The 27,373-nt window shown below is 31.7% G+C and overlaps 4 protein-coding genes across 5 annotated transcripts; 3 read left to right on the top strand and 1 right to left on the bottom strand.

Moving 5' to 3' along the window:
• Positions 1–716: 716 nt before the first annotated feature.
• LOC124912172 (H/ACA ribonucleoprotein complex subunit 4-like) lies at positions 717–2,488 on the bottom strand. The gene has a single exon (XM_047452734.1). The coding sequence runs from the start codon at positions 2,447–2,449 to the stop codon at positions 779–781; it is 1,671 nt and encodes a 556-aa protein (XP_047308690.1). The 5' UTR covers positions 2,450–2,488; the 3' UTR covers positions 717–778.
• Positions 2,489–5,496: 3,008 nt separating this feature from the next.
• LOC124911558 (U-box domain-containing protein 33-like) lies at positions 5,497–9,715 on the top strand. Its single transcript, XM_047452061.1, has 6 exons — positions 5,497–5,746; positions 5,911–6,029; positions 6,166–6,275; positions 7,313–8,162; positions 8,532–9,254; positions 9,339–9,715. The coding sequence occupies exons 1-6, from the start codon at positions 5,566–5,568 to the stop codon at positions 9,519–9,521; spliced, it is 2,166 nt and encodes a 721-aa protein (XP_047308017.1). The 5' UTR covers positions 5,497–5,565; the 3' UTR covers positions 9,522–9,715.
• A 1,471-nt stretch (positions 9,716–11,186) lies between these two features.
• Positions 11,187–11,985, top strand: LOC124911127 (pumilio homolog 2-like). Its single transcript, XM_047451570.1, has 4 exons — positions 11,187–11,294; positions 11,360–11,554; positions 11,628–11,796; positions 11,865–11,985. The coding sequence occupies exons 1-4, from the start codon at positions 11,223–11,225 to the stop codon at positions 11,909–11,911; spliced, it is 483 nt and encodes a 160-aa protein (XP_047307526.1). The 5' UTR covers positions 11,187–11,222; the 3' UTR covers positions 11,912–11,985.
• Positions 11,986–17,837: 5,852 nt separating this feature from the next.
• Positions 17,838–20,771, top strand: LOC124912533 (pumilio homolog 1-like). Of its 2 annotated transcripts, XM_047453168.1 has the most exons (7): positions 17,838–17,969; positions 18,034–19,445; positions 19,531–19,672; positions 19,758–20,078; positions 20,162–20,272; positions 20,343–20,540; positions 20,614–20,771. In XM_047453168.1, exons 2-7 carry the CDS (start codon positions 18,829–18,831, stop codon positions 20,731–20,733), a joined length of 1,509 nt encoding a protein of 502 aa, XP_047309124.1. In that variant the 5' UTR covers positions 17,838–17,969; positions 18,034–18,828; the 3' UTR covers positions 20,734–20,771. The 2 variants fall into 2 exon arrangements, with proteins under 2 accessions (XP_047309124.1, XP_047309125.1); XM_047453169.1 differs by lacking the exon at positions 20,614–20,771 and having other exon boundaries at positions 17,845–19,445; positions 20,353–20,534.
• The last annotated feature ends 6,602 nt before the right edge of the window (positions 20,772–27,373 follow it).

Below are 27,373 nucleotides of genomic sequence, written 5' to 3'. Positions count from 1 at the left end.
AATTATACTAACTAAATTTTGCACCCACAAAAATATTTACAAGATGATTCAAATTTTATACAAATTATAAATATAAAATTATGAATCAAACATAAATAATATAAAAAAAAATCTTTAAAATATATATACTAATAATGAATCAATCACATTTAAATTAAATATAAAGATTTTACATAATAACACAAGTATAATATTTTTAATAACAATTTTATTAAAATATTTCATATTTAACTTTTCTAATAATATTTTTTAAAAAATTATAAAAAAAAAATTCTTTTTCTTTTAAGTTTATATTTTTCTTTAATTAATTTATTATAAATTTATTATTAATATATAATATTTGAAATTAATTATATAAAAAATGAGTATATTATTATTAATTATTGTAATTATTTTTAAATTATTATTTTATTAATTATATTTTATTTTAAATAATTTATTAATATTATTTAAATAATTGAACCATTTAGCCCAAATGCAAATTTTGACATATTTTGTTAGACTAAGTAGTGAGTTGGAGCATAAGACAATAAGATACAATACATCTATATGAAAGCTTATATTTCCATCCGATCAAAATTCAAACAAATTTTCAATGTTACACCTTTGAAATTATAAGAAATTAAATGAGATGAACATATAAAATATAAATATAAACTGAAGTTCCAAATACAAATAAAATGAAACCATAAAATAGTTCTATTGCTAAGTACTAGTAGAAAAAGTAAAACCTAGATAAATAAATGTAAAAAAATCATTTAATTTAAATTAGAACACATTACTCTTCAGAATCTGAATCTTTTTGCTTCTTTTTCTTCTTCTCTTTTTTCTCACTTTTGTTTGTATCATCATCACCATTAACTTCACCATCTTTGCTCTTCTTCTTCTCCTTTTTCTTCTTCTTCTCAGATTTCTCATCATCATCAGACGATAATTTCGCTTCCTTCTTCTTTTTCTTCTTCTCGGATTTCTCGTTATCAGATGATAATGATAGTTTAGCCTCTTTCTTCTTCTTCTTCTCGGATTTCTCATCATCGAGTTTTCGCTTCTTAGCCATATCATGTTCTGGGCTAGCATCAATCTCATCCACCTTTCGTTTCTCCTTCTTCTTCTCTCCATCGTCAATCACTGCTGTCTTAGGCTCAGGTTCAGGAGCAGCCGCTATGGCAGCAATCAATGAATCATCTCCAGCCTTAATAGCCACATTCCTACTCCACTCAGCAGGAGTATTCTCATTAGGCTTCCCACGTTTATCCAACTTCCCTTCCGCAATCAGCTTCTTCTTCATCGAAGCCCTAGCCCCAAGTCCCCACTTTCTCGGATAAGTATCCCTATCCATCACCACTCTTTTGATCCTCGCAACAGCACCATGATCACAAGTAGCCATCACAGATGTAGTCATCTCTGCAATTCCTAAAGCAATTGCTTCTCCTTTAGTCGTCATTAGAACAATCTCCTCTCCAACTTCAATATCATTCTCAAACCTCAACAAACCAGGAATCATTAGCTTCGCACCATAACAAATTGCATTAACAGCTGAATCCTTCACCACTAATCTCTTATAACTCGTGAGAATAACCTCAAGAGGCATAATAACACGCCTGAGATAAGTCTCGTCCCTGTAATTATCATACATCCATTGTGCATCCATTACATCATGCATCGTTACCATATTGTCTTTCTCACCAGAGATTCCTGATCGAACTCTCCTAAGCTCCTGCATATGAGCACCAACACCTAATACCAGACCTAGATGAACGCACATAGTTCTTACATACGTTCCTGCTTCGCAAGATATCCAGAAAACAACCAAATGCTTAGCAGCGTCGAATTCTAAAAGTTTACTCTCGTAAACAGTTCTAATTCTAAGTTGTCTCTTAACAGCTGAAATCAAAGGTGGACGTTGGAAAACTGCTCCAGTTAGGGTTTCCAACGACCTAGCTATCTTAGCAACATCTGTGAATTCGGAATGAAGTCTAGCTACACAAACATACTCTTTTCCTGCACCTTGCTGCGATTTGACTAAGCGAGTTGCCCGATCAATGCAAACAATTAGATTACCGGTGACCTTAGGATCTAGCGTACCGGAATGACCGGTTTTTTCTACACGGAGAATACGCTTAATCCACGCAACTACCTCATGAGAAGAAGGATTTGAAGGTTTATCGAGATTGAGAACGCCATACCTGAGATATTCAGCGAGTGGACGTTTCAGAGGACTGTAACCGGAAGGAATAGGTGTAAAGTGACCGGTTCGAACGTTGAGTTTGTTGAAATTCTTCAGGAGAAGTGGCCATGTGGAGGAATCGTTCGGCGCCGTGTAGCTCTGTGGCTTGATTAGGTAATCGCCGGTCTGGTCGACGGATGCTGGAGCTTCTTCTTTGTCTTCTGAATCCAGTTTGGCTGAGTGCTTCTTCTTCTCCGATCGAGAAAGCTTGATTTCAGACATTTCTATGGAAGCTTAATGGATCTTTGGGAGAAGCTTGATTAGGGTTTACGAGGCAGGGTTTAGTAGGGTTTAAGGTGAAAGAGGATTTCGAAATATTTAAATTAACCCTTATACTTATAGGAAGTATTGGAATATTATTCTTGTACTTATATAACTTCAATTTTATATTCTAACTTAGAAAATACTTTGAATTCATTAGATTGTAGATAGAGTTCAGTTGATAAGTTTATTAATTATTTGTATATAATAAATTGATGACTTCAATTATTATTTACAAATTAAAAGACTTATTAGTATAAGGTTTGATTAGGATGGTAAATAATTCTGTTTGAGTTCGACTCGATTAAGTATTTATTACTTCGATTGGAACTCGAACTCGAACGAATTTATATCTTAGAGCTCGAGTTCAACTCGACTATTTACCTATAAGCTCGGTTCAAATAGAAAAACTTGAATTAAAATTAAATTTTTAGTAATGAAAAATATTTATTTTAAATTTAGATTTTGTTATTAAAATAAATAAATATATATTATTTATTATCAAGCTCGAGAAAGCTCGACAAGTCAATGACAAGTTCGACCCTAGGGTAAGCCTAGCAATCCCCCGGGTTAGGGAAGCTCATTCCCCAGGGTAGCCCATTAAATAAAATAAAAAAAAAATTTAAAGTATTTTATAATTATACAAAGTTTTAGCATGAAAACTTAAATTTATCCTTTGGTTATGATTTCTAACCTCACTAAAACTTAATTTTTTTATTTTTTTTTAGTTGTCAAAATTCACATTTTTTTTAAGTCAAGGCTGACTCTGAATCATTGCAGCAAGTATTGTATGAGTTTGAGTAAGCTCGAATATTAGACGAGTTGGCTCGAGCTCAGTTAAAGTCAAACTTAAACTTAAGTCGAGCGCCTCACGAACAACTTGACTCATTTGTGGCTTAGGTTTAATTCCCTATTAAAAAAAACTAATATAATAGTTGGGGTCATGCAAGTGTTTTTTTAATTGGACACATTTAATTACTTGTCAAATAAAAGTGGTGAATTAGACTTTATTTATGAGGAATCAAGTATTTACTTAGCTAATCAAAAGCCTTTATTTTGTTGGACATTTATTTTCACATCAATAGCTTTTTTTAAATCAACTTAGAGTTGGATGAAATCTTAAATGCTATACAACTTTTATTAATGGAGTTATTGATAATGAAATCTTAAATGCTATAAAATTCTTATCTATTCCACTTGAAATCATTTTTGGAACCATTTTTAAATGGATATAGTTATTTTGTTAGTTATAAATTTATTATACTAGGATGTAGCATGATTTGTGGTTAAAATATTCCACCAAATCTGTGTAACGTTTAATGTATGATATGCATTGTATAATTAACATATTTTATTATACTTGTCTTAAAAATAGAATCACTTAATCTAGCTTTCCGATTTGGCATGTGATTAGGTCAACTTCTAAATAATAAAAATCTATTACAATTCAATTATTATAATAATTGAAATTGTTACAGAATATTTTGGAGGAGTGAAATTGAAAATGGTATCTTTTAATTTTAATTTTACTCAAATTTATATTAAATTATAATTCAATTATTATATTTGAAAAGGTTTTAAAAAATTATAATTCAAATCAAATTTTGATATTAAAAAAATATAATAAAAATAAATTAAATAATATATTATTTATATTATGAAAATACTGTGTTGACACAATTTATTATTAATAATTTAATTGTTAAAAGTTTTTTTTTAAATATTAGTTCGACTAATGTATTTAAAATGTTAACTTATTAAATTAAAAATATATATTAGTTCGACATATTAACTTAAAAAATATCATTTCGAAATGTTAACTTTATAAATATATATAAATTAAAAGGTTAATGTATATTAAAAATGAAAAAAAGCACGCAACGAAAAAACATGAATTAAAAATAAAAAACCTCGTAAATCTTCGAGAACGAACGATTAACTCTTTAACAAACTTTACTAGGCCACTAGATTTTCTGAACGAATCTCGGAAAATGTTATAATAATAACATTATGAATGATACACATCAGTCATCAAACAACTACGATCATTGAAAGTTCGATAATTTATCTTCAACCAGATAATCCACCAAAAAACAATTGGGACGGTAACACAAATATATAGTTATGACATATTTGTCACATCAATCCAAATTTCTCAAGAACTATCCGAAAACTTGGGCATCACTAAATGAATCCAGTAATACTCCAATTTATAAACATATATTTAATCTCCTCTTCTAGCCTAGCGGCAACAAAATGTGAATATTCCTAACCTCCTTGAGGTCCTGGATTCGAGCCCGTCAAACGACAAGTTATGTGCCTGGTTAATGTTGAGTTTTGTCCTCATAGTTGTAGAGACCCAACTTTATATGTTCTTTATCAGAACAAAAACATATTCAAGGGTTTGAGGTAGCAGTTGAAAAAGATTTCCGTTTGCCGAAGTTTGCACCGTTTAATCGACTTCAAACGTTGACATCTAGTTGATTATTTCTGAGGCTACGTTCTGAACTGAGAATATATGTTTTATAGGGTTTCTAAGTATGTCTAAGAGAAACTAGAATTACTGAGTTTTTCCATTAGTTAAATAGTTAAGTATGTTTGAGGATATGTGTTTAACCGGTTATTTAATTTTGTTGTAATCATATATTTAAATTCATATAATAGAAAAAAAGTATTTTCAAATAAGTGAATTGAAATCTCTCAAATTATATAAATAATCAAAGAAAGACTGTTATTTTAACCAATGAATTAAATAATTTAATTAAATATAAGATGTTGAATTATCTAAATAATAAATTTTAATTCAAATAGTCCACATCAAAATCAAGCAATTAAACAAAACAATTGACTAGTCTCACCATACCCCTTTTTTAATAATAATTTTAAAATAAGATAAATATAATTAAATACGTGAAAGAGAGAAATTTGACTATCATGATCAAAAGTCGTTAAAAGTCAATACTACTTTACTATATAGTACAAATTCTACTATAAATAATCATATCTTCTCCACGAAGCTTCAATCCCAATTTGAGATCGGAATCGGATAGCGGTTATCAGCTTCACGCCGGCGATAGATGGAGCTTCATTCTTCGCCGGAGAATATCGGCGGCGATATCGACTGTAAAGTATACGTAGCGGTCGGAAAATCTACGGCGAAAGCAACTTCGATTCTCGATTGGACTTTCCGAAGTTTTCCAGGCGGAGAAATTTGTATTTTACATGTTCATCAACCGTCTCCTTTAATCCCTACACTCCGTGAGTCTCTCTTCCTCTCTGCATATTTGAATTGGAATTTGTAATGTTCATATTGAAGATTTAGATGTCATTAATTCGATTATTTAGGTTTAATTGAGGGAAAACTCTTTTGTATTTTACTAGAAATTGAAGTCTCGTTGATTGGCAATGTATATCATGTACAGTAGGGAAGTTACCAGCAAGTCAAGCTAATCATGAAGTTGTATCTGCATATAGGATTGAGGAAAAGGAGAAATCGAACAAATTATTGCTCAGTTATTTATCTCTCTGCCGTCGATCTAAGGTTTTCATTCTATCTCTGCAGTCTGCACAATAGTTAATTCAGAAAGAAGAAGAGATTGTTGCTATCTTTACTGTTTTCTGCGGTTTTACTATCTGTTTCAGCATTGAAATCATTTGAATGACTATTGTTTTTGAAGGTTAAAGCAAGCATTCTTCAAATTGAAGCTGCTCAAGTTCAAAATGGAATCATAGATTTGGTGAATAAGCATGGTATCAAGAAGCTTGTTATGGGAGATGTACCAGACAGGTGAATATTATATGAATTTGCTTCTTATTTGAATGTTAGGCGAATATAACTCACTATTCAATCAACAATCTACTCGATCCTACACATTTTTTTACAAATTCTCGATCAAAATACTTCATTGAATAACATGATTTTCAATAACCTGTATGAAACAATCCTAGATCAGACAAGCTATTTTTTTTAAGAAAATTATTTTATAAAAAATGTGTTTTATTTTGGTTAAATGGTTAAAATATGTTTAGTAATTAATCTTTTAAATTTTATATTATAAATTAAAGATGTTTTAATTTGTATTTGATTGATGATTTTATGGAAAGAATGATTGTTGATTAAATAATGGTTAGTTTGGAGTTTGTTTGATCTAGATTATGTTTTAATCCAAATTATAAAAAAAGTTACTTGTTTTTTTTTGGGGTTGGGGGTAACGGCTTAACATCATTTCATTAAAAACCTCAAAAGGTGGAAGAGTCAATAATCAAAATTAGACAAACCCTAGTTTTCTTTATAAGATGACAACCAACGACCAAAAAGTTTAAAAATACTTTATGTATATGTCAAAATGGTTTATTTTGGTCTAATAACCAAAATATGTAAAACTTGTTTATGTATTAGTGGAAATGAAAAACATTCTTGTTTAAGAGATAAAAAATATTACCTTCCTATGTTGAAGTAAGAATTAAATATTGGTGGATGATTTGAATAAAATAAATGGAATAAGCTATTGATGAAGGGATATTGATTAATTTGGATTAAATTCAAATAAACTATATGAAACAAGCTCCAAATTAAATCTAAATAAACCACATCAAACAATCCTTACTCTTGTAATCTTTCTGTTTTCTTTCAATGTTTTTTTTTTTATCAATGGTATTCACAATGGAACTCATTATCACATCATGTTAAGAACTTATTTTCAACCTCCATGGAAATGCGAAAGAATAATGAAATTTCCCACAACAAAGTCACATGTAAAGTTACATGTTCATCTTTCAAGCACAAATAACTTGTAATTAATAGATTAACAATGGCCACTGCAGTTGGATGAAGGTGAAAAGAAACTCCAACAAGGCGAATCATGCTGCAAAACATGCTCCTCGTTTCTGTCAGATATGGTTCATCTACAAAGGGAAACATGTCTGGACAAGGGAATCATCGTCTGAAGAAGAAGCTTTTAGTAGTACAAGTTGTTCATTACAGGGTCATCAGGATCAATCTGAAGTCTCGAAGAAGACCGAGGAAGAAAGCTTGTACAGTCATCTAATAGAAATAAGGTTAGAAATCGAGTCATTAAGGATGGAAGCATCCCGAGAGAGGTCAAAGAGTAAACATTTAGAATCTGAAGCTGCTAAATCCATAAACAAGGTCAAAGATTTGGAATCTGCATGTGAATTTGAAATTAATCTCACATTGGAAGCAGAGGATGCAGTTAAGGATTCAATCCAGAAACAGGAGAAGCTAGTGGAAAAACGAGAAGATATAATGAAGAAACTACAGAAGACAATCCGGAATGTAGCTGTTCTAGATAGTCGTGTTCAGGAAGCAAACCGTCGGAGTGAAGAGGCTACAAGTGAATTGAAAGTTCTGGAAACTTCTATTGCAAGTTTGCAGCGCGAAAAACATAGGATTCAGCGACAAAGGGCGGAAGCGACTCGATGGATTGGTTTGTGGAAAAATGGAGGACATGACAATGGAGGAGGATCAAATGGTTTGTTAGCTGAATTTTCAGTTGCGGATTTGCAAACTGCTACTTGCAACTTCTCAGAGAGCTTTATAATTGGAGAAGGTGGAAATGGTTGTGTGTACAAAGGAGAAATGTTAGATCGAACTGTCGCGATTAAGATGTGGCATCCTCGTAATATGCAAGGCCAGGAAGAGTTTCAGCAACAGGTATTCGAAAACCCAACCGCAAAGATTGTCTTTTATGCCTTTTTTGGATCTTGGAGTATGTTATTTTCAAATAAACTTGCTCGATATAGGTTATTGAAAAGTGTATTATCTTGTTTGATCTTGGGTTATTTCAAAAAATACCCTTTATCATATCACTTATTATTTCAGCTACAAATCACTTAATTCATTGAAATATTTATCCCGGGTCCTTGTTCGATTTTGGGTTATTTTGATAAATAGTATGATATTTTCGGTATAGATTATTGCAAAAGGAAGTATAAATATTTGATATTACTTTAGATGATTTGAAATCATTATTTTGAGGGTCTTAGTTGGTTGAATACCCGCTTCTTCCATTTCTTTTTGCAGGTTCAAAATCTTGGAAAACTTCGACATTCTAATTTGGTAACTTTAGTCGGTATATGTCCTGAGGCTTGGTCCGTGGTGCACGAGTACTTGCCCAACGGAAACCTCCAGAACCTTCTGACTAGAAAGAACAACAAAACCAAATCTTCCTTAACATGGAAGGTAAGAGCTCGTCTCGTGGCCGAAATTTCAAGCACACTCATGTTCTTGCACTCGGAGAGTATCATCCATGGTAATTTAAAGCCCGAGAACATTCTTTTGGACACCGAATTCACTTGCAAGCTATGTGATTACGGGATTTGTACTATTATGCGAGAAGATATCCTCAGATGCCCGAGTTTTGGACGATACAATGAGCCAAAGGCGGGGGCTTTTTCCCATACAGATCCCGAATTTCAACGAACAGGGGTACTGACGCCAAAATCTGACGTGTATTCTTTCGGGCTTATTGTTCTTCAGCTCCTCACTGGGAGGAGTCCAATTGGATTGATAAACGAGTTACGAAAGGCGGTTTCAACAAGGAAATTAGCTTCTTTATTGGACATGTCTGCTGGGGAATGGCCTACGTTTGTGTCGAGAAGATTGGTTGATTTGGGATTACAGTTTTGCGAGTTGAACAGCAGGGAGAGACCAATGATTACGTTGGATTTGGTTAAGGAATTGCAGAACTTGCATACTTTGGAAGATCGATCAGTTCCTTCTTTCTTCTTATGTCCTATTCATAAGGTGTGTGCCTTGTTTGAAGTAAAATGGTGAATGAATTTTGTGTTTAGGCTATAACCGATACTGTTTCCTTATTTGTTTATGCAGGAAATAATGTATGATCCTCAAGTGGCGGCGGATGGTTTCACCTACGAAGGAGAAGAGATACTAACGTGGTTGGAAAACGGGAATGAAACTTCACCGATGACGAATTTGAAGTTGGATCACTTGATTGTGACTCCTAACCACTCGGTTCGACTTGCAATTCAATATTGGCTATGTAAACCTTGAAATGATAGATGTTTTTGTTATCATGTGAATAGTTAGTTGTATACTAGTATTGTATATTCAAAGGGATACCTCTTAGGTCATATGATTCATTAGAATGAATTGAAAAATGTATGTTGATTCACTATTTTCTATAGAAGCCTTCGAAATGACTATTTTATTGTATGAGTATTAGAATGAATGACTTTTATTTTATCTGTATCCCTTTTAAAAATAAAATGATTATTATGTTAAAATAGTATTAAGCATAAGGAATGAATGAAGATGGTATATTTTTAGCAAAAAATGAAATCTTAAAATAGTCTTAAATCTCAAAGGCCTTGAGGTTTGATAGTAAAAAATACAAAGTTTGATGATTAAATTGTACTCGGATTGTTTTAATATTTGAAACACGTATAATAGAGTTGGCAATTTTGGACATGAAAACACGGTTTAACCGGATTAATATATAGGTCGACCTGAAATAACCCAAAATAAACCCCGATCGGGTTCAGGAAGATATATTGATGCTCACATGAACTCATCTAATCAGGGAATAAGATTAAGGGTCGAGATAGTATTTTCTTAAGGTTTAAATAATATATCAGTTATTACAGTTTGGTTCAATTAAGTCAAAAGGGCATTCAATTTATAAACAGAAATAAGTCAGTTAGTTAAGTTTCAGCTTATTCCACATTTCATCTCCTTACATTCTTGCATTCTTGTTTCCTTCTTGTCAATTCAGTACATGATTTTGAAGAAGAAGAAGAAGAAGAAAACTTACAAGAATAATGGAGGGAGGAAGCAATATTCAGGGTAATGTTAATCACAACACAAACAATTCCAATCATCCTTATTTTGAACTAATGGAAGTCTGATGATATCTTCTCATATAGAAAGCAGCACTGACTTAAATAGGGGTGTAAGAGATCGAGATGTGCTGCGAAAATTTAAGAATGATAAAAACAATTCTTCTTTTGAACTCTTTGATATTTATGGGCAGGTTATGGAGTTCAGGTAATTAGATTCCCTGTTATCTTGTATGGTTTCTGTATCCTAATTGGTTAAACCTGTGTAAGCAGTCTGGATGAAATTGGGAACGAGTTTATTCAAAGCAAATTTGAGGATGCAACTTTATTGGAGAAAAATATGATCTTCCAAGAATTGATTCCTCATGCACTTATTCTATCGACTGATATGTATGGGAAAAACCTGATTCTACAGGTATAGAAAAAACATAAATCTAATTTGGTGTTAGACTGTTAGTAACAGGGGTGTTTGTTGGTTTTTCAGTTCTTTGAAAATGGGACAGATTTGCAGATAAAGGAATTAGTTGAGAAACTTTTTGGCCATGTGTTTATACTTAGTCTTCAAGTAAATGGTTCACAAGTGATTCAGAAGGCATTAGATGTTGTTGATATGGAGGAAAATATAAAAATTGTTAGAGAACTCGATGATCATGTCATTTTCTGTGTTTGTAATTGGAATGCTAACAATGTTATCCAGAAATGTATCGACTGTTGTGACCAAGAGGATGTCTTGATAATTGTTTCTGCTTGCATTGATCGAATTGATTACTTGGCGAAACATCCTGTTGCAGTTCATATCATACAGGTTTTAATCTGCGCCTTAATTATTTCTTGGGAAAGTTTCTGTTATAACTTGTTCTTAAACCGTGAATAGAAAATATTGAATTGTTGCTCGGATCCATTCATCCGGAGTAGAATGATTGATGCAATTGGACAATGTGTTAATATCTTGGCAGGGGATGAAATTGGCCACAAGTATGTTGTTGAGGTATTTATTTTTATCTTTTTTGTATCGCCTAGTGTTTTCGGATAAATAAATATGTATATGTTCAGCATGTGTTGGAGCATGGAAAACCTTGGGAGCGTTCGAAGCTAATTGAACAGATAGCTGGAAACATAGCTGAGATTACCGAGAAGAGGTTCTCATCCATAATCATTTCGGCTTGTATGGTTTTTGGCAGTCTTCATGATCGTCACACTATCGTAAATGGGATTATTGGATCGACGGATGAAAACACGCCACTTCAGGTACATTTTTTAATTTCCTTTTTGCTTATTTAAGAACCTCTCAAACACTGAAAACCTCTTTAATATTTTTCAGACAATAATGTTACAGCAATTTGGAATTGATGTTATACAGAAGGTTGTGGAAGAATGTGTTGTTGCGCAAATAGATTTGATCATGTCACGAATTAAGATTCATTTAAATGCTTTGAAGAGGAATTCGAATGAGAACTACGTTATTTTCAGGAATCTAGTTCAGGCTCGAGGTAACGAATTCTTTCGCGTTTTTGCTCAGTTTTAGCAGATAATAATTGATTATGGCAAATATTTGTAGAACGGAAGATGGTAGAAGCAGCAGAAGAAGCTCTTTATTTACTTTAGGTTAGTAGATGAAAATATACAAACTTTATAGTACAAACCACAAATACGTCATTTAATACGCGTCGATTAATACTATACTCGAACTTTTATATTTTTAGCCACACGTTCTCGCATCATCGTTCAACAAAAGCTAAAGAAAAAAGATTAAAAGAAATTTCTATCATTGATTTCATTAATTCATGTCAATTGTCTTCTTATCAAGAAAAAAATATAAGTGTGCAGTTTTACTTATGTACATTATTGATATTCTTATCACATGTAACAACTTAATTGAGATTTTTAAAATAAAATAGTTCTTAAATGAAAATTTCACCATTAAGGATCTCAATAAGTCAAATTAGGTTTGAATTTTTTTTACAAAGATGAAATATATATATAGAACAACTGTAATGGAAAATAATGTGAAATTGTAACAAAAAAAAAATAGCAAGAAACATGCCCAAAGTACAATAGACATATTGGGAGAATCATTTGCTTCAATTTCACATTACAAAAATTAAATTTAGAAGGTCATAAAATTGGGTAAAACATTAATTTTGAGTAAAATTGTATCGACCTAGATGATGTTCAATTTGTTCAAAACAGTTTGAAGGCCAAACTCGAATTTTTGTTTTTTTAGAGTTTAATAAAGTGTAAGGAACTTGCCAATAACTTCATTATTCATATGATTGATACCAAATCATGAACATTGACTATTCATTTGAACCAATTCAAAAACTTAAAATTTTTATTTAATTTAAAATTTTTGATTTGGATCAAACATGATCTAAATAGGTGCTCAATGTAATTAGAAACATGTGGAAAACTTTTTAGGCTGTTGTTTTTGAGAATTAGCTCAAAAATAGAAAATTCGATTTTGAATTTTTTAAAATTCAAAATTGAGGTTTTTATTATCGATTGATCATGTTTGATTTCAACAGAAAGCTCACAAATGATCCTTAGATCATTTTCCAATCAAGAAATCAATTAACCAGATAGTATCGAACTGTCAAAACTGAAATGTAAAAATTCAAATTCAAACTGGTAATTCGATATAGAGGATGATTGTAAGTTAACAATGATTGAAGAACACTCCTTAGACTTTTAGGAAGCTTTAGGGATGCCTGAATCTAAGCTTTGATGCCTTATACAGAATATCCAAAAATCTAGAAGTTTTGAAACTTTAATGGAAATTTTCTAAAATCTCAAATTTCTAAAGTCCAGTTGCCAATATAGATTATGATCCTAGGCTTAGGGGAATGATCACCGAAGTAGGGTGATCATTTTCAGCGTTTGAATCAAGTCAAACGATCAAGAAATGACAAAATTCCATCTTTGAACAATTAAAGATGGCTGTGGATGTTTATCCACTCGGCGTCACGAGGAAGACGAAGACGCAGGTTAAAATGACGTCGTTTCGGACTTCCACGTTTGAGCGTGGAGGGAGGGCCAAAATGACGTTGTTTTTGGGTGCGTGCGTAGTCGTAGTGCGTTCCGTCAGCCCGCAGGTGTTCCGTCTGTTTTGGAGGAGACGACATTGGAGCAGTCGTTTGTTGCTTCACGCGCGTCTTCTTCCAGGCGACGCTGCTGCGCTTTGGATGAAAATCCAACGCCTATCCGAAGGTCACAGTTTCTACTGCAGCCATCCTTCTGAATTTCGGCTACACAATATTACAAATTTAATTTTTTATTTACACCTTAAGGGTTTATTTAAAATTGATTTGTGATTCACCCTTTTGGCTTTGTTTTTAGATATTTTAAAATATACAAAATATTTAAAATAAATGTGACATTTATTTTGTCAATTTAATTATTTTTTTTTATATTTTTGGGTTTAATAAAGAATTTATTTGAGATAAAATGGATTCAATATTCATCCTAAATTATTTATTTTAATCGTCTATATTTTGTTTTAATGGTTTAACTCTGTTAATTTATATTATACACTACATTTATAAATAAATAATTAATATCACTAATTTAACTACCAGATTTGAGAGGGAATTAAGAGTTTTAAATATCACTTTTTAATTTTTTTTTGGTATTTAATCTGTTACCACATTGCAAGGATCCCAAATGTTTAAAATTCTAATTTCACTTAAATTCTGTAATTAAATTAATATTATGAATATTTATTTATTTATTTATAAATTCTGCTTAGATAATAAGTCAACATTTGAAATATTAAAAAAAACTTTTTATTTGAATAATTTTAAGAATAATGAATCCCAATTATAAAATTTAATAGGAGAGGAATGAAATCTTAATTTGTAACTAAAATGTACTTAAAACATTGATAATATATCAAGGACTCTTATAAATAATAAGAAGAATATTATCGATCAGTTCATTAATAAGAAAATTTCCCTCCAAATCCTTTGTGCCCTATTTTCTTTCGATTCCATCGTTTTCTTATTAAATCCGTAAACAAGGTAAAATGTTTGGAATCTGCTTGTAGAATTGGAATTAAGGTAACGTTGGAAGCCGATGATGCAATGAAGGATACAATCAATGAAGAAGCTACAGAAAACAATCCATTAAGTCATGTCGCTTCAATTGCCTTTATATCTAGGAAAATGGTATGTGTTTACCACATTGCTTATGTAATTAAGTTGAAGTTGAATATGTTGTTGTATCAAATGTAACAACTTAATTAAGAATGTTTTTTTTTTAAAAAAAAGTTCTTGGATGAAAATTTCACCATGGACGATGGTTAGTTAGGCAAAGTCGGTTTGAAATTAAATAAAATATGAAATTTATATAATCCAACCATATATATTATTGAAACTAAAAAGCATTTTGCATCAAGGTAGGGTTTGTAAATGAGTCAAGCCACTTTAACTAATCGAGTTTATAAATTTGAGTTTGTCTCACCTATTTAATTATAGGCTTGACTCGAAAATTTGAACAAAAATTAAATTTTTAAATATTTGTGATGAAAAAATATTTATTTTAAATTTTATGTTTTAATATTAAAATAAATAAATAAATTTTTATTTATTATCATGTTCAAAAAAACTCGACACGTTATCGAACAAATATTATATGAGATCGAGCTTGACTCGAATATTAAACGAGCCGGCTCGAGCCCAACTCGAACTTGGTCAAAGTCATACTCAAGTTGAGTATTTTAACCTAACGGTTCGTAAACTGCTCATGAAAAATTGGGGGAAAATGTCAATTTTATCATTGAACTATAACGTAATATTCACATATATCCGTTAAGTTTTTGGTTAAATGATGACACGTGAGATTGATATATCGTTTTTAAAAATTAATATATATTATATATTTATTTTTATTCACAATTCTAAATAATAAAACATTTACATTTTAGAGGCATTAACCACACAACATTACGAGCAAAACAATAATAATTCACTTTTTTTTTTTTTGTTGATTAATTCTTTCTTGGACAAACTCCCTTTTTATTCTTCTTCTTCATGTGAATAGACTATATTGAAGTATTGCAAGAACCCATTGACCCAGAAGGGAGTGATAGATGGAATTGTATCATCTGTAGTCATCTTAGCAAACAATGGATTTGGCAATTATGTTGTTCAGTTTGTGCTGGAGCATGGAAAACCCGAGGACCGTAGTAAAATAGTTGAAAAGTTAGCTGAAAACATAGTTGATGTGAGCGTGAACAAGTTTGGATCGAACGTCATTGAGAAATGTTTTGTTTTTGGCAGTCATTGTGACCGTCAACTTATCTTAAATGTGATTCTTGGAACCACGGATAGAAATGAGCCACTTCAGGTACCCTTTTCTTTTTCTTGGTTTATGTAATGAAACTTATCAGAACTTTCTAATTTTGTTTTGGTCAGGCAATAACGAGAAGCTGGTTTGGAAAGTTTGTTGTACGTACTATTCTGAAAACGTGTTATGATGAGCAACGAGAGTTGATCTTGTCGCGAATTAGGATTCATCGTCTCGAGAAACATTTGTGATTGATATTGTCGCGAATTAAGATCCATCATATGCAGAAATATTTGTCGAGGATTCTTAAAGAATCTAGCAAATTAGTATTCACACTCAAGTTTTGTAAGATTTACAAGTGTAAATGAAATATACCCATAGCTATATGCATGATTTTTTGAAATATTGGTACAAGTGTAAAAGAATTCAAATGAGACTCAATTGAGAGAATTTTCTTCAATTTTACAAGACCAATATTAAATGACAAGTCATTTGTTCTATCCTAATGGAAATGAAAATATTTATTGAAGACTTTTCTCATTATAGAATAAATAATACTTTTGTTGAAAATATTAGAGATAATTTTAATAGTGCAACACTTATTAGACTATCTCGAACACAAAAATTCATTAAATTTAAAAGAATATTTATATTAATTTTTTAACTTTTTCTTTAATACTACTTATATATTTATTAATCTTACCAACTGACCATAATATTTCTTCTTATTTAATTAGAAAAATTATAATAAAATTAATTATAAATTAATAACTATACACATAAAAATAAATTAAACATCATTAAATAAACTTAAATTACACCCTGATCAAAAATCTGAATGTCTTTTTTAAATTTTAATTGTAACATATTATTATTTTTTATGTTTCCTACCTTTGATTTTTTTTTAATAAAATTGTTTGATATTTTTTTTGTTTTTCTTATAATGTGGTTCATTATTATAATTTTTGATATGAAAAAAATTATTAATAAAAAAAATATAGGATAAAAAAAAAATATATATATATAATTAAATGTATAAAATTGATATATATTAATAGTAAGATGACCAAATTATTATTTAAAATTTGTTTGAGTTTGTAAATAATGTAAACACATATTTGTGTTTTTGTAGAGATAATGCGGTGAAAATCATTTTGGGATGAATTTGGGTGTGAGTTCGAGAAAGTCTAAATAATTAAATGTTATTTTGATATTGATTTTTTCATTAAAATGTACTATGGTTACCTTAAAATTTGATTTATTTGTTTGTAAAAAAGTATTTCAAAATATTACAATTATGTCTCAAATGGACTGTTCTATGAAATTTATTAAGGACGAGATCAATACAGTGACACCATTTCTACAAAAATCAAAAGTTGGAATTCTACACATTGTCCTTATCAGAAAAATCCTTAGAGCAGTTGAGTTAAAAAATATTAGACCTATTAGCTTAATCTCACTATGTACAAGATCATTGCCAAATGCGAAAAAATGGACCAGCGCATAAATTTAAATGCGCTGGTGATCACTTTCATTTTTTTGGACGATTTTGTCCATTCGCGGGACGCCAACCTACCTTATAAAATTCCATTTTTTTTCATTTGTTTGTTCTCATTCTCTCTTTTCTCGCTCTCTAGTCCTTTTTTCCGCCGTAACCCTAATACGCCTTTCTCTTCTTTTCATCACCGCCTTTCTCTTCTCTTTCGCCTCCCCTTCGCGAAGAACACAACGATGAAGACAAGTGCGAACGGCGAACTGCGAAGCCCGAATGACGAACGACATTGCCTTTCTCTTCTCTTCATCGCCGCTTCTCTCTTCTCTCGTTTAATTGATGAATGTTTGTTTAATTGATTTGCCTTGATGGCAGGTGTTTAATTGATGGGGTCTCATGTTGATTCGCCTTGCGGGCGCGATTATTGCCGAGCGACCGCGATTGTTGCGGGGCGGGCGCAGACAGAGCTTGATACAGAACAGTTGTGTATCGCGGGTACGTCTCGCGAGTGGAGGTTGCGTCTCGCGAATGAGAGTTGGATCTCGCAAATGACGGTTATTGGTATAATTTTAAAAATAATGAGCCTCAAATTATAAAATTTAATAAAAGATGAATGAAATGTTAATGGTATAAGATAGAGTCCCAATATGATTGATTTGTAACTAAAATTCAAACATTATCAAGGACTGTTTTAATATTTATAACAAATATAAATAATAAGAAAATTAGAAAATTTCCCTCCAAATCCTTTGTGCCCTAATTTCTCCCGATTCCATCGTTTTCTCTCAAAATCTAACTCCGATAGACAAGGATTCAACGATGGAAGCATCGATACATAGATCAAAGAGTAAATGTTTTGAAGCAGAAGCTTTTAAATCCATAAACAAGGTAAAATGTTTGGAATCTGCTTGTAGAATTGGAATTAAGCTCACGTTGGAAGCCGATGATGCAGTGTAGGATACAATCAATGAAGAAGCTACAGAAAACAATCCGTCGGTGTGAATTGAAAGTTTTGAAATCTTCTGTTGCCAGTTTGCAGAGTGAAAATCATAGGAAAAGAGCGGAAGCGAAGCGAAAGTTTTGTTATTCAATGATCATGGGACGAATCTCTCCCGTCGTCGGATCCACCGGCTTCACATGAACTCGTCCAATCCGTTCGGCATCAGAGAATTGCTGCGGGATAAGATTAAGGGTGAGAGTATTTTCTTTCAAATATTTAATTAATTAATATCTCATTTGTATGTTTGATTTATAGCTTATTCGAATATGCTTAATCGTTTCAGCTTATCAATAGGAGTTTATTATGCAATCACTGTTTTTTTTATTTTTGAAAAATGTAAACTTTTCATTAAAAAGAAACCGCAAGATCTGTTTTATGAACTACATATGGGAGGGAGAAGAGAAACAAAAACAAAAGAACAAAAGGAGAAGGAGAAGGCTAGATTCTCAACCCGTACAAAATCGCGGTTTATTTGTATTTATAAGCCCTAAATCAGTTAGTTATAACTTTCAGCTTATTCCACTTAACAAGTGCTTTCTTTGAGGCTACCTTACATTCTTGTCTCCTTCTTGTTAGTTCAGTGTATCATTTCATCATGAGTTTCACCTCTTCTATACTGACCCAATTATAGGATCATTAGAATCTTTGGTTCTTGAGTTTTGTTCTTAATTTCATTCTTCAATATTGCCTTGGGACGAGTTTTTGATTTATAAGGTTTTCAAGAAGTCTGAATTTGGAAGAATAACGATGAGCAGAGACGAGGAAGACAGAGAGAAAAACTTTCCAATTGATCAACCTGAATACTCTTCTACAACTCGAGATCTCGAAATCAGCATTCCTCCAATTGGTGCTGAGAGGAATTTGAGAAATTCACTAACTACAGTGCCAGAAGAATCTCAGGATGATGTTAATGCTTTGTCTGATTTAAACTTGTCAGATGGTGATCATATGAGAAGCAGCACAGAATTACAACCTTCCAATAGTTCCTTATTGAACAATGAAAGTCAGATACCTTTTCATATAAAAAGCACCACTGACTTACAACCTTCCGATAGTTCCTCAATGAACAATGAAAGTCAGATACCTTCTCATAGAGAAAGCAGCACTGACTTACAACCTTCTAATAGTTCCTTATTGAACAATGAAAGTCAGATACCTTCTCATATAGAAAGCAGCACTGACTTACAACCTTCCAATAGTTCCTTATTGAACAATGAAAGTCAGATACCTTCTCAAATGTTTCCAAATGATACGGGAAACTTAGATGGGGATGTAAGGGATCGAAATGTGCTAGAAGACTTTATGAAAGACGAAACCCATTCTTTTAAACTTCTTGATATTCGTGGGCATGTTGTTGAGTTCAGGTAATTAGATTCTTGGTTGTCTTGCAGTTTCTTTATCCTAATTGGTAAACATTAAAAAAGACAATTAAACATGTCTAATAAGCAGTATGGATGAAATTGGGAGCCAGTTTATTGAACAGAAGCTTGAGACTGCAACTATAGAGGAGAAAATTTTGATCTTCGAGGAATCGATACCTCACGCACTTATTCTAATGACCGACAAACATGGGGTACGCGTGATTCTAACGGTAAAGAAAAAACAATCTAAATCTGATTTGGTTTTACTAACGGGCTTACAATTGATTGTGTTTTTTTGTTGATTGTTGGTTTCAGTTCTTGGAACATGGGCTAACAACGCAGAAAATGAAATTGGCTGAGAAATGCTTAGGTCATGTGTTTATACTTAGCCTTCATTTATATGGTTCACTAGTGATTCAGAAGGCATTAGCTGTTGTTGATATGGAGCAAAAGATAAAAATAGTTAAGGAGCTCGAAACTAATGTCATTAACTGTTTTTTTAATCGGGATGCTAACTGTGTTATCCAGAGATGCATTGATTGTGTTTCCGAAGAGGATATCCTATTCATATTCTCTTCTTGCATCGATCAAATTGTTTACATCTCAATACATCCTATTGCAAGTCATATCATAGAGGTTTTAATCTGGGACTCTTTTGTTGATTTAATTCTTTCTTGGGAAAATTTCTTTTATAACTTTTATTCTTATACCATGAATAGAAAATATTAAAGTGTTGCAAGGATCCAATGATCCGGAGTAGAGTGATTGATGGAATTGTAGCATCTGCTAGCATTTTGGTGCATGATGAATTTGGCAATCATGTTGTTCAGGTATCTTCTTTCTTTTTAAGGCCTAGTGGTTTCGGATAAACAAATATATATTGTTGACATATAAGTTCAGCATGCGATAGAGCATGGAGAACCTGAGGAGAGATCTAAGATGGTTGAAAAGTTAGCTGGAAGAGTTGTTTGGATGAGCCAACATAAGTTTGCGGTTAATGTTATTGAGAAATGTCTTGATTTTACTGATCCTTTTGACCGTAAACTTATCATAAATGAGATTCTTGCTCCCATGGAGGGGGGATACGACCCATTTAAGGTACCTTTTTTGGCCTATATAAGAATCTATCCTAAATGGTCTCTCAGAACTTTATATCTTTGGGTATGGTCAGAGAATGCTGAAAAACAGGTTTGGAAACTACATTATACAGAAGGCTCTGGAAGTTTGTGATGATGAGCAACGACAGTTGATTCGGTTGCGAGTTGAGGCCGATTTAAACAACTTTAGATAATATTTCGAAAATTCATTGTGGATCGTGTTCAGGATCTAGTTGTTTTCGCATTTTTGCTTGGTTTAACCATTCGCATTTGTAACCAAACAGATCGTCTTTATCTTATACATTCAACTATTTTCTTGCATTAGGTTTTAAAATCGACCTCCCGTTTTCATAACAACTCATCGAATCCATTAAGTCATGTCGCTTCAATTGCCTTTATATCTAGGAAAATGGTATGTGTTTACCACATTGCTTATGTAATTAAGTTAAGTTGATGATGTTGTTGTATCAAATGTAACAACTTAATTAAGAATGTTTTAAAAAAAAGAGGTTCTTAAATGAAAATTTCACCCCGGAGGATGTTAATTAGGCAAAGTAGGTTTGAAATTAAATAAAATATGAAATGTATATAATCTAGTTAAATGATGGTTATTTAAACTTAACATTACAAAAATGGAAAGAAAATTATTTAAAAAAAAAAGCACAACACAAATAACAAATTTTAATGAGAACAAATATATTAAAAAAGATCGATGAGTTCTACATCTGTCTCAACTAGTTTACCCAATGAAACTTCCCTGATTGTCATAATAATAGAACTACGAATTAAACACATTGGTCGATAACGATCACTGAGCGTTCTCCGGTTCCTTTGAAGCCAAATGGTCCACCAGAAGATAAGTGAAATAGGGACCCAACGACTCAGACTAACCGAACTCACTGTCTCTATCCATACTTCCCAACAACTAACGATGAATTTCGGCATAACCCCACTGAATACCAGTCATGTTCCATAATAAACTCCAAATCGCAATTACTCAATTACATTGTAAAAGAAAATGAAGCGCTAACTCCACATCTTTATGACACATTTTACAACGACGTGACATAATACACTTTTATGTATTTATCATTTGTCAAAATTACTTCATGCATGACACTCCACCAAAAAACAATATTTTCGATGGGAATTTAGAGTCCCACAACTTCTCCCATATGAGTAAGGAACATTCTCCGCAATTAAATAGTAACAATGACTAATCTTAAAATTATTAATATCTTGCCAACGCAAAATATCACACAAAGAAAGGATTCACCTCTTTACGCCTCACCAAGTTCAACACTTTATCATGTGAGGCTAACTCTTCAGTATTTAGTCTTCTCTTGTACTTAATTCTCATTGTAAAACCATTAGAACTCGCGTCAAACATATTTTTGACTATAGCATCTTTACATATAGCAATCGAGGCAAGGGATGAGTACAATGAGGAAAGACTTCTGACACTGCATTATACATTATCCTAAAAACTAATCGAAGAGTCATCTCAAACCGAAAATCTGCATTGTCCACAAAAAGACTTCCACATTAATGAGATGCCACTCCAAATACTGCATCCCACTACCCGGTTAATAGGTTTGGTGAACCAATCAGACCAATCCTGCCCATATTTGCATTCTAATCATAGTAGCCCACAAAGAGGTAGGCTCTGAGGAATATATGCTACACCATTTTGATAAAAGAGCTTTGTTAAACAGAGTAAAATATCGTATACCTAAGCTCCCTTAGTTCTTAAATTTCTTCACTTTATCTTAGCTTACTAAATGATGGAAGAATGACTCAGAAGACCCCCAAAGAAACTTACAAATAATTTTTTCCATCTTCACAACCACACTTTTAGGTATAAGAAATAGAGACATCATTTAAGTATGCATAAATTCTAAAGTACTTTTGATGAGAACCAAACGCCTACATTTTGAAACCATCTTACTCTTCTAGATTGAAAACTTTCTTTCAATTTTGGCGATGATCGGATCCCAAGAAGTTTTTGAAATAGACTTTAACACCTAAATGCATCCAAAGATAAGTATACGAAAATGATCCATTCTGAAGCCCAATATGCTATAAAGTGTTATCTTACTTTGATTGAATACGGAGTTTGAGAAAAAAATCTCAGACTTACTGAGGTTAACCCGCAATCCAGAATAGGCTCTAAAACAACCAGATAATATCGCAAAGATGCTTGAAATTTCTGTGAGTGACTTGAATCATGCATAAGGTATCGTCCGCAAATAGAAAATGAGAAATGACAAAGGGAGACCTTCTCATTCCACAATCCACTCCTTTAATGAGGCTAGCATGCTCGACGAAAACTAATATTTTTGAAAAAACTTCCATGAAAATGACGAACAAGAATGGGAAAAGAGTTTCACCTTGCCTGATTCATAACCATATATTTTATTGAAACTAAACAACATTTTGCATCACATCAAGGTAGGCTTCCAATGAGTCAAGTCAGCTGGAGTTCGACTCGATTAAGTATTTATTAGCTCGAGCTCGAACGAGTTTATAAATTTAAGCTCGACTCAACTATTTAACTATAAGTCCGGCTCGACTCGAAAACTTGAATAAAATTAAAATTTTAATATTTTTGAAGAAAAAATATTTATTTTAATTAAATTTAAATATTAAAACAAATAAAAAAGTTTATTATTTATTATCATGTTCGAAAAAGCTCGACAAACAATCGATCAAATATTATATGAGCTCGAGCTCGAATCGAATATTAAACGAGTCGGCTCGAGCCCGATTCAAACTTAATCAAAGTCAAATTAAAGTCGAGCTTTGACCGAGCGCTCACGAACAACTTCACTCATTTGCAACCCTACATCAAGCATTTAAATAAAAATATCACATTATTAATTACATGACAATAAAATTGTAATTCTTATTGTGATAACAAAGCACATTTATGTGAACAACTTTAGATTACAAGTATTTTGATAAAGGCCTTATAAATAGTTATTCAGTATTTCAGTTAGTCTACTTTTACACAAAATGCAACCTTGTAGCGTTTTTATAACAAAACGTAACACCATGTTAAATTATAACTTGTTGATATGGACAAAAAGATAAAAATCGTTAAAGAGCTCGATAATCATGTCAATACCTGTCTTTATGATGATAAAGCTACCCATGTAATCCGGAAATGTGTTGAATGTGTTCCCGAAGAGCATACTGGGCTCATTGTTTCTGTTTGCATAGATAAAATTGCTGAATTGGCACAGAATCCTCATGGAAGTTTTATCATACAGGTTTTAATTTAAAGCTGTGACATTTTTGTTGATTAATTCTTTCTTGGACAAACTCCCATTTTATTCTTCTTCTTCATGTGAATAGACCATATTGAGGTGTTGCAAGAACCCATTGACTCAGAAGAGAGTGATCGATGGAATTGTATCATCTGTAGTCATCTTAGCAAACAATGGATTTGGCAATTATGTTGTTCAGCTTGTGCTGGAGCATGGAAAACCCGAGGACCGTAGTAAAATAGTTGAAAAGTTAGCTGAAAACATAGTTGATGTGAGCGTGGACAAGTTTGGATCGAACGTCATTGAGAAATGTTTTGTTTTTGGCAGTCATTGTGACCGTAAACTTATTTTAGAGGCGATTCTTGGATCCACGGATAGAAATGAGCCACTTCAGGTACCCTTTTCTTTTCTTTTCTTTTCTTTTTCTTGGTTTATGTAATGAAACTTATCAGGACTTTCTATTTTTGGTTTGGTTAGGCAATAACTAGAAGCTGGTTTGGAAAGTTTGTTGTACATACTATTCTGAAAACGTGTTATGGTGAGCAACGAGAGTTGATCTTATCGCGAATTAGGATTCATCGTCTCGAGAAACATTTGTGATTGATATTATCACGAATTAAGATCCATCATATGTAGAAATATTTGTCGAGGAAAGACTGGATCGCTTCAAGAATTTAGCAAATTAGTACACTCTCAAGTTTTGTAAGAGTTAGAAGAGTAAATGAAATATAAACAATAGCTATATGATTTTTTGAAAAATTGGTACAAGTCATGTAAAAGAATTCAAATGAGACTTAATTGAGAGATTTTTCTTCAATTTTACAAGACCAATATTAAATGATAAGTCATTTGTTATATCCTAATGGAAATGAAAAAAATCTATTGAAGACTTTTCTCTTTAGAATAAACAATTCTTTTGTTGAAAATATTAGAGATAAATTACACAACATGAAAAAAAAATCTGAATGTCTTTTTCAATTATTATTTTTCATTTTTCCTACCTTTGTTTTTTATTTTAATAAATTATTTTGATATTTTTTATTTTTCTTATCAATGTGGTTCATTATTAATTTATTATTTGATATGTAAAAAACTATTAATAAAAAAAATATAGGATAAAAATTATGTAAAAAATTAAATATATAAAATTGATATATATTAATAGTAAGATGACCAAATTATTATTTAAAATTTGTTTGAGTTTGTGAATAGTGCAAATTTGCATTTGTGTTTTTTTAGAGATAATGCAGTGAAAACCATTTTGGGGGTGAATTTGGGTGTGGGTTCGAGAAAGTCTAAATAGTTAAATGTTATTTCGATATTGAGTTTTTCATTAAAATGTTCTATGGTTACGTTAAAAGTGCGGTTTATCGGTTTGTAAAAAAGTTTTTCAAAATATTACAATTATGTCTCAAAGCTGCTCTATGAAATTTATCAAGAAACACTTGTGGTCATTTAGAGTTAAAATCGATAATTCGATAATTCGAACGCTAGACTTGGAATTTTCGGCTCAATTGTTTATAATAGCTTATTTATATTTTCTAACCTACAAAAAGACACCTTCCTATACCTTTTAGAACCCATTATTTCGAATTTTTATGTAAGAACACTAAATTTGTCTTCTTGGTATTCAAATTTAAGAGTCTTACTTTGAAAATTTGTAGTTTTGCTCGTAAGGATATCCATAAGCACTGTAAATATTCATTTTCCCATTCCTAATCGTTTTGTAAATCCAATTTTATTTAATCTATATATTGACATTTTTAAATTATGTATGTGTGTGATACTTGAATTGATATATGACATATTTGTGTGATATAGAAACTTTGTGTTTTTACAGAATTCGCTAATTCAACATAGATTAAAAATACACAATTTGAGAAAAAAAATTTAATTTGATAAAATCATGTCATTGGGCCTTGTTCGAGGGCAAGGGCTCAAGAACATGTATGTTGTTGTATATTACCCAAATTGGGTATTTGGTGTCCTTAAAACATTGTTTAGATTAACTTTAAAAAATTAAAAATTAATTCATGTGATTTTCTAATTTTTTGTTTGTATTTATTTGATGATTGATGTTATGAATGTTAGTTTGACAATGGATTATTGTTTATACAACATGAATTAACATTTGTGTTTAATTAAATTTCAATTTTATGATATTTTTGAGTAATAGGTGTTTTTGGCCAAGAACATCTGACCAAGAAAATTGACCAACAACTAACTTTTGTAGTCATGGTCGAAAGAAAATAGCCATGATCTAATTTTCAGGCAAAAAAAAAATAGCTCTGACTTATTTTCTAACCGTGTTTTGGAAGATTGGTTGAGAAAATGAGCCTGTCTAAGTTTTTGACCGAGAAAACTAATTAGACTTTACATTTGACCAAAATTTTCAACTAGTTGATCGTGTTTTCAACTTGTCATGACATTTGACCGCATTTTTATGCCATGACCTAGTTTTTGAGAAAATTAGTTATGGCTTATTTTTCGACCGAGGATCAATAACACCATCCCAAACTATTGAATTTTGCCCAGCTTACCTGCCTTTTGCCTTGAACCCGGTCTGGGCCGGTTCCAATGGTCCAGCTTAACTCTTTAGACCCGTTTGATTGCTTGTTTTTGTGTAATTTTATTTATTTTCCCGCTTTAATTAATTTAAAATAAAAAAAACACTTAAAAATATTAATATATTTATTCTCACAAGTCAATAAAATATTTTCAATCTATAAATGACTCATTACATTTTTCTAAACATTTTGCATTTCAAGAATACATTTGAAATTTATCCCCGTTTATATAATCCCGCCCGCTTCCCGCATTTCTTCAGTTTGCATTCTTTTTCTCTTGAAGAAAATCTTGCATTTGATTCTTGAAGAAGGATGGACGTGAATTGGATTAATCAGGTTAACTTAGTATTATAATAATTTCACAAGTTTGAACATGGGTCTGATTAATATGTCAAAATTCCATGATATTTTACAACATAAATGCAGAATTATGCCTATAGATCCCCCTCTGGCGAAATCCTTTATCTTCAACTCTCAGATTTTTATGGGCATCTTGTGAAAACCAGGTAATTAGATTCTTGTCTATCTTGAAAAAGAATGAGAATAATAACAATGAGTAACCTGTCTGTCTAAGCAGTGAGGATGTTATTGGAAGCCGGTTTATTCAACAGAAGCTTGAAACTGCAACGATAGAGGAAAAAAATGAGGTCTTAAGGGAATTAAAACCTTATGCACTTTATCTAATGATGGAAAAGTTTGGGAATCATGTTATCATAAAGGTAAAAAGATGCCTATAATATGGTAATTAAGTTTTAAGCTGATGGTATTTGTTGGTTTCAGTTCTTTGAACAAGGATTAGATTTTCATAGAAATGAATTGGCTGAGAAAATTTTTGGTAATGTGTATACACTTAGCTTTGATAAGTATGGTTGCAGAGTGATTCAGAAGGTAACATTCTACTTGTTCAAATAAATGCTCTAATATGTATACAAATCTAATATTTTTGTTTCAATTTGAAGGCATTGGAAGTTGTTGATGTGGTCCAAAAGATAAAAATC

Source organism: Impatiens glandulifera, chromosome 8 (genome assembly GCF_907164915.1).
Source record: "Impatiens glandulifera chromosome 8, dImpGla2.1, whole genome shotgun sequence".
NCBI lineage: Eukaryota > Viridiplantae > Streptophyta > Magnoliopsida > Ericales > Balsaminaceae > Impatiens > Impatiens glandulifera.
This window is presented reverse-complemented; position numbering and strand designations above follow the sequence as displayed.

What these genes read in the sequence shown, in the direction of transcription:
- LOC124912172 (XM_047452734.1), bottom strand. Translation starts at nt 2,449, where the DNA reads ATGTCTGAAATCAAGCTTTCTCGATCGGAGAAGAAGAAGCACTCAGCC.
- LOC124911558 (XM_047452061.1), top strand. Translation starts at nt 5,566, where the DNA reads ATGGAGCTTCATTCTTCGCCGGAGAATATCGGCGGCGATATCGACTGT. An exon ending in CTCTCTGCCGTCGATCTAAG is followed by an intron (nt 6,030 to 6,165) that starts GTTTTCATTCTA and finishes TTGTTTTTGAAG; the next exon opens with GTTAAAGCAAGCATTCTTCA. An exon ending in TCTTATGTCCTATTCATAAG is followed by an intron (nt 9,255 to 9,338) that starts GTGTGTGCCTTG and finishes TTGTTTATGCAG; the next exon opens with GAAATAATGTATGATCCTCA.
- LOC124911127 (XM_047451570.1), top strand. Translation starts at nt 11,223, where the DNA reads ATGATTGATGCAATTGGACAATGTGTTAATATCTTGGCAGGGGATGAA. An exon ending in GCCACAAGTATGTTGTTGAG is followed by an intron (nt 11,295 to 11,359) that starts GTATTTATTTTT and finishes GTATATGTTCAG; the next exon opens with CATGTGTTGGAGCATGGAAA. An exon ending in ATGAAAACACGCCACTTCAG is followed by an intron (nt 11,555 to 11,627) that starts GTACATTTTTTA and finishes AATATTTTTCAG; the next exon opens with ACAATAATGTTACAGCAATT.
- LOC124912533 (XM_047453168.1), top strand. Translation starts at nt 18,829, where the DNA reads ATGAGCAGAGACGAGGAAGACAGAGAGAAAAACTTTCCAATTGATCAA. An exon ending in GGGTACGCGTGATTCTAACG is followed by an intron (nt 19,673 to 19,757) that starts GTAAAGAAAAAA and finishes TGTTGGTTTCAG; the next exon opens with TTCTTGGAACATGGGCTAAC. An exon ending in TTGCAAGTCATATCATAGAG is followed by an intron (nt 20,079 to 20,161) that starts GTTTTAATCTGG and finishes TACCATGAATAG; the next exon opens with AAAATATTAAAGTGTTGCAA.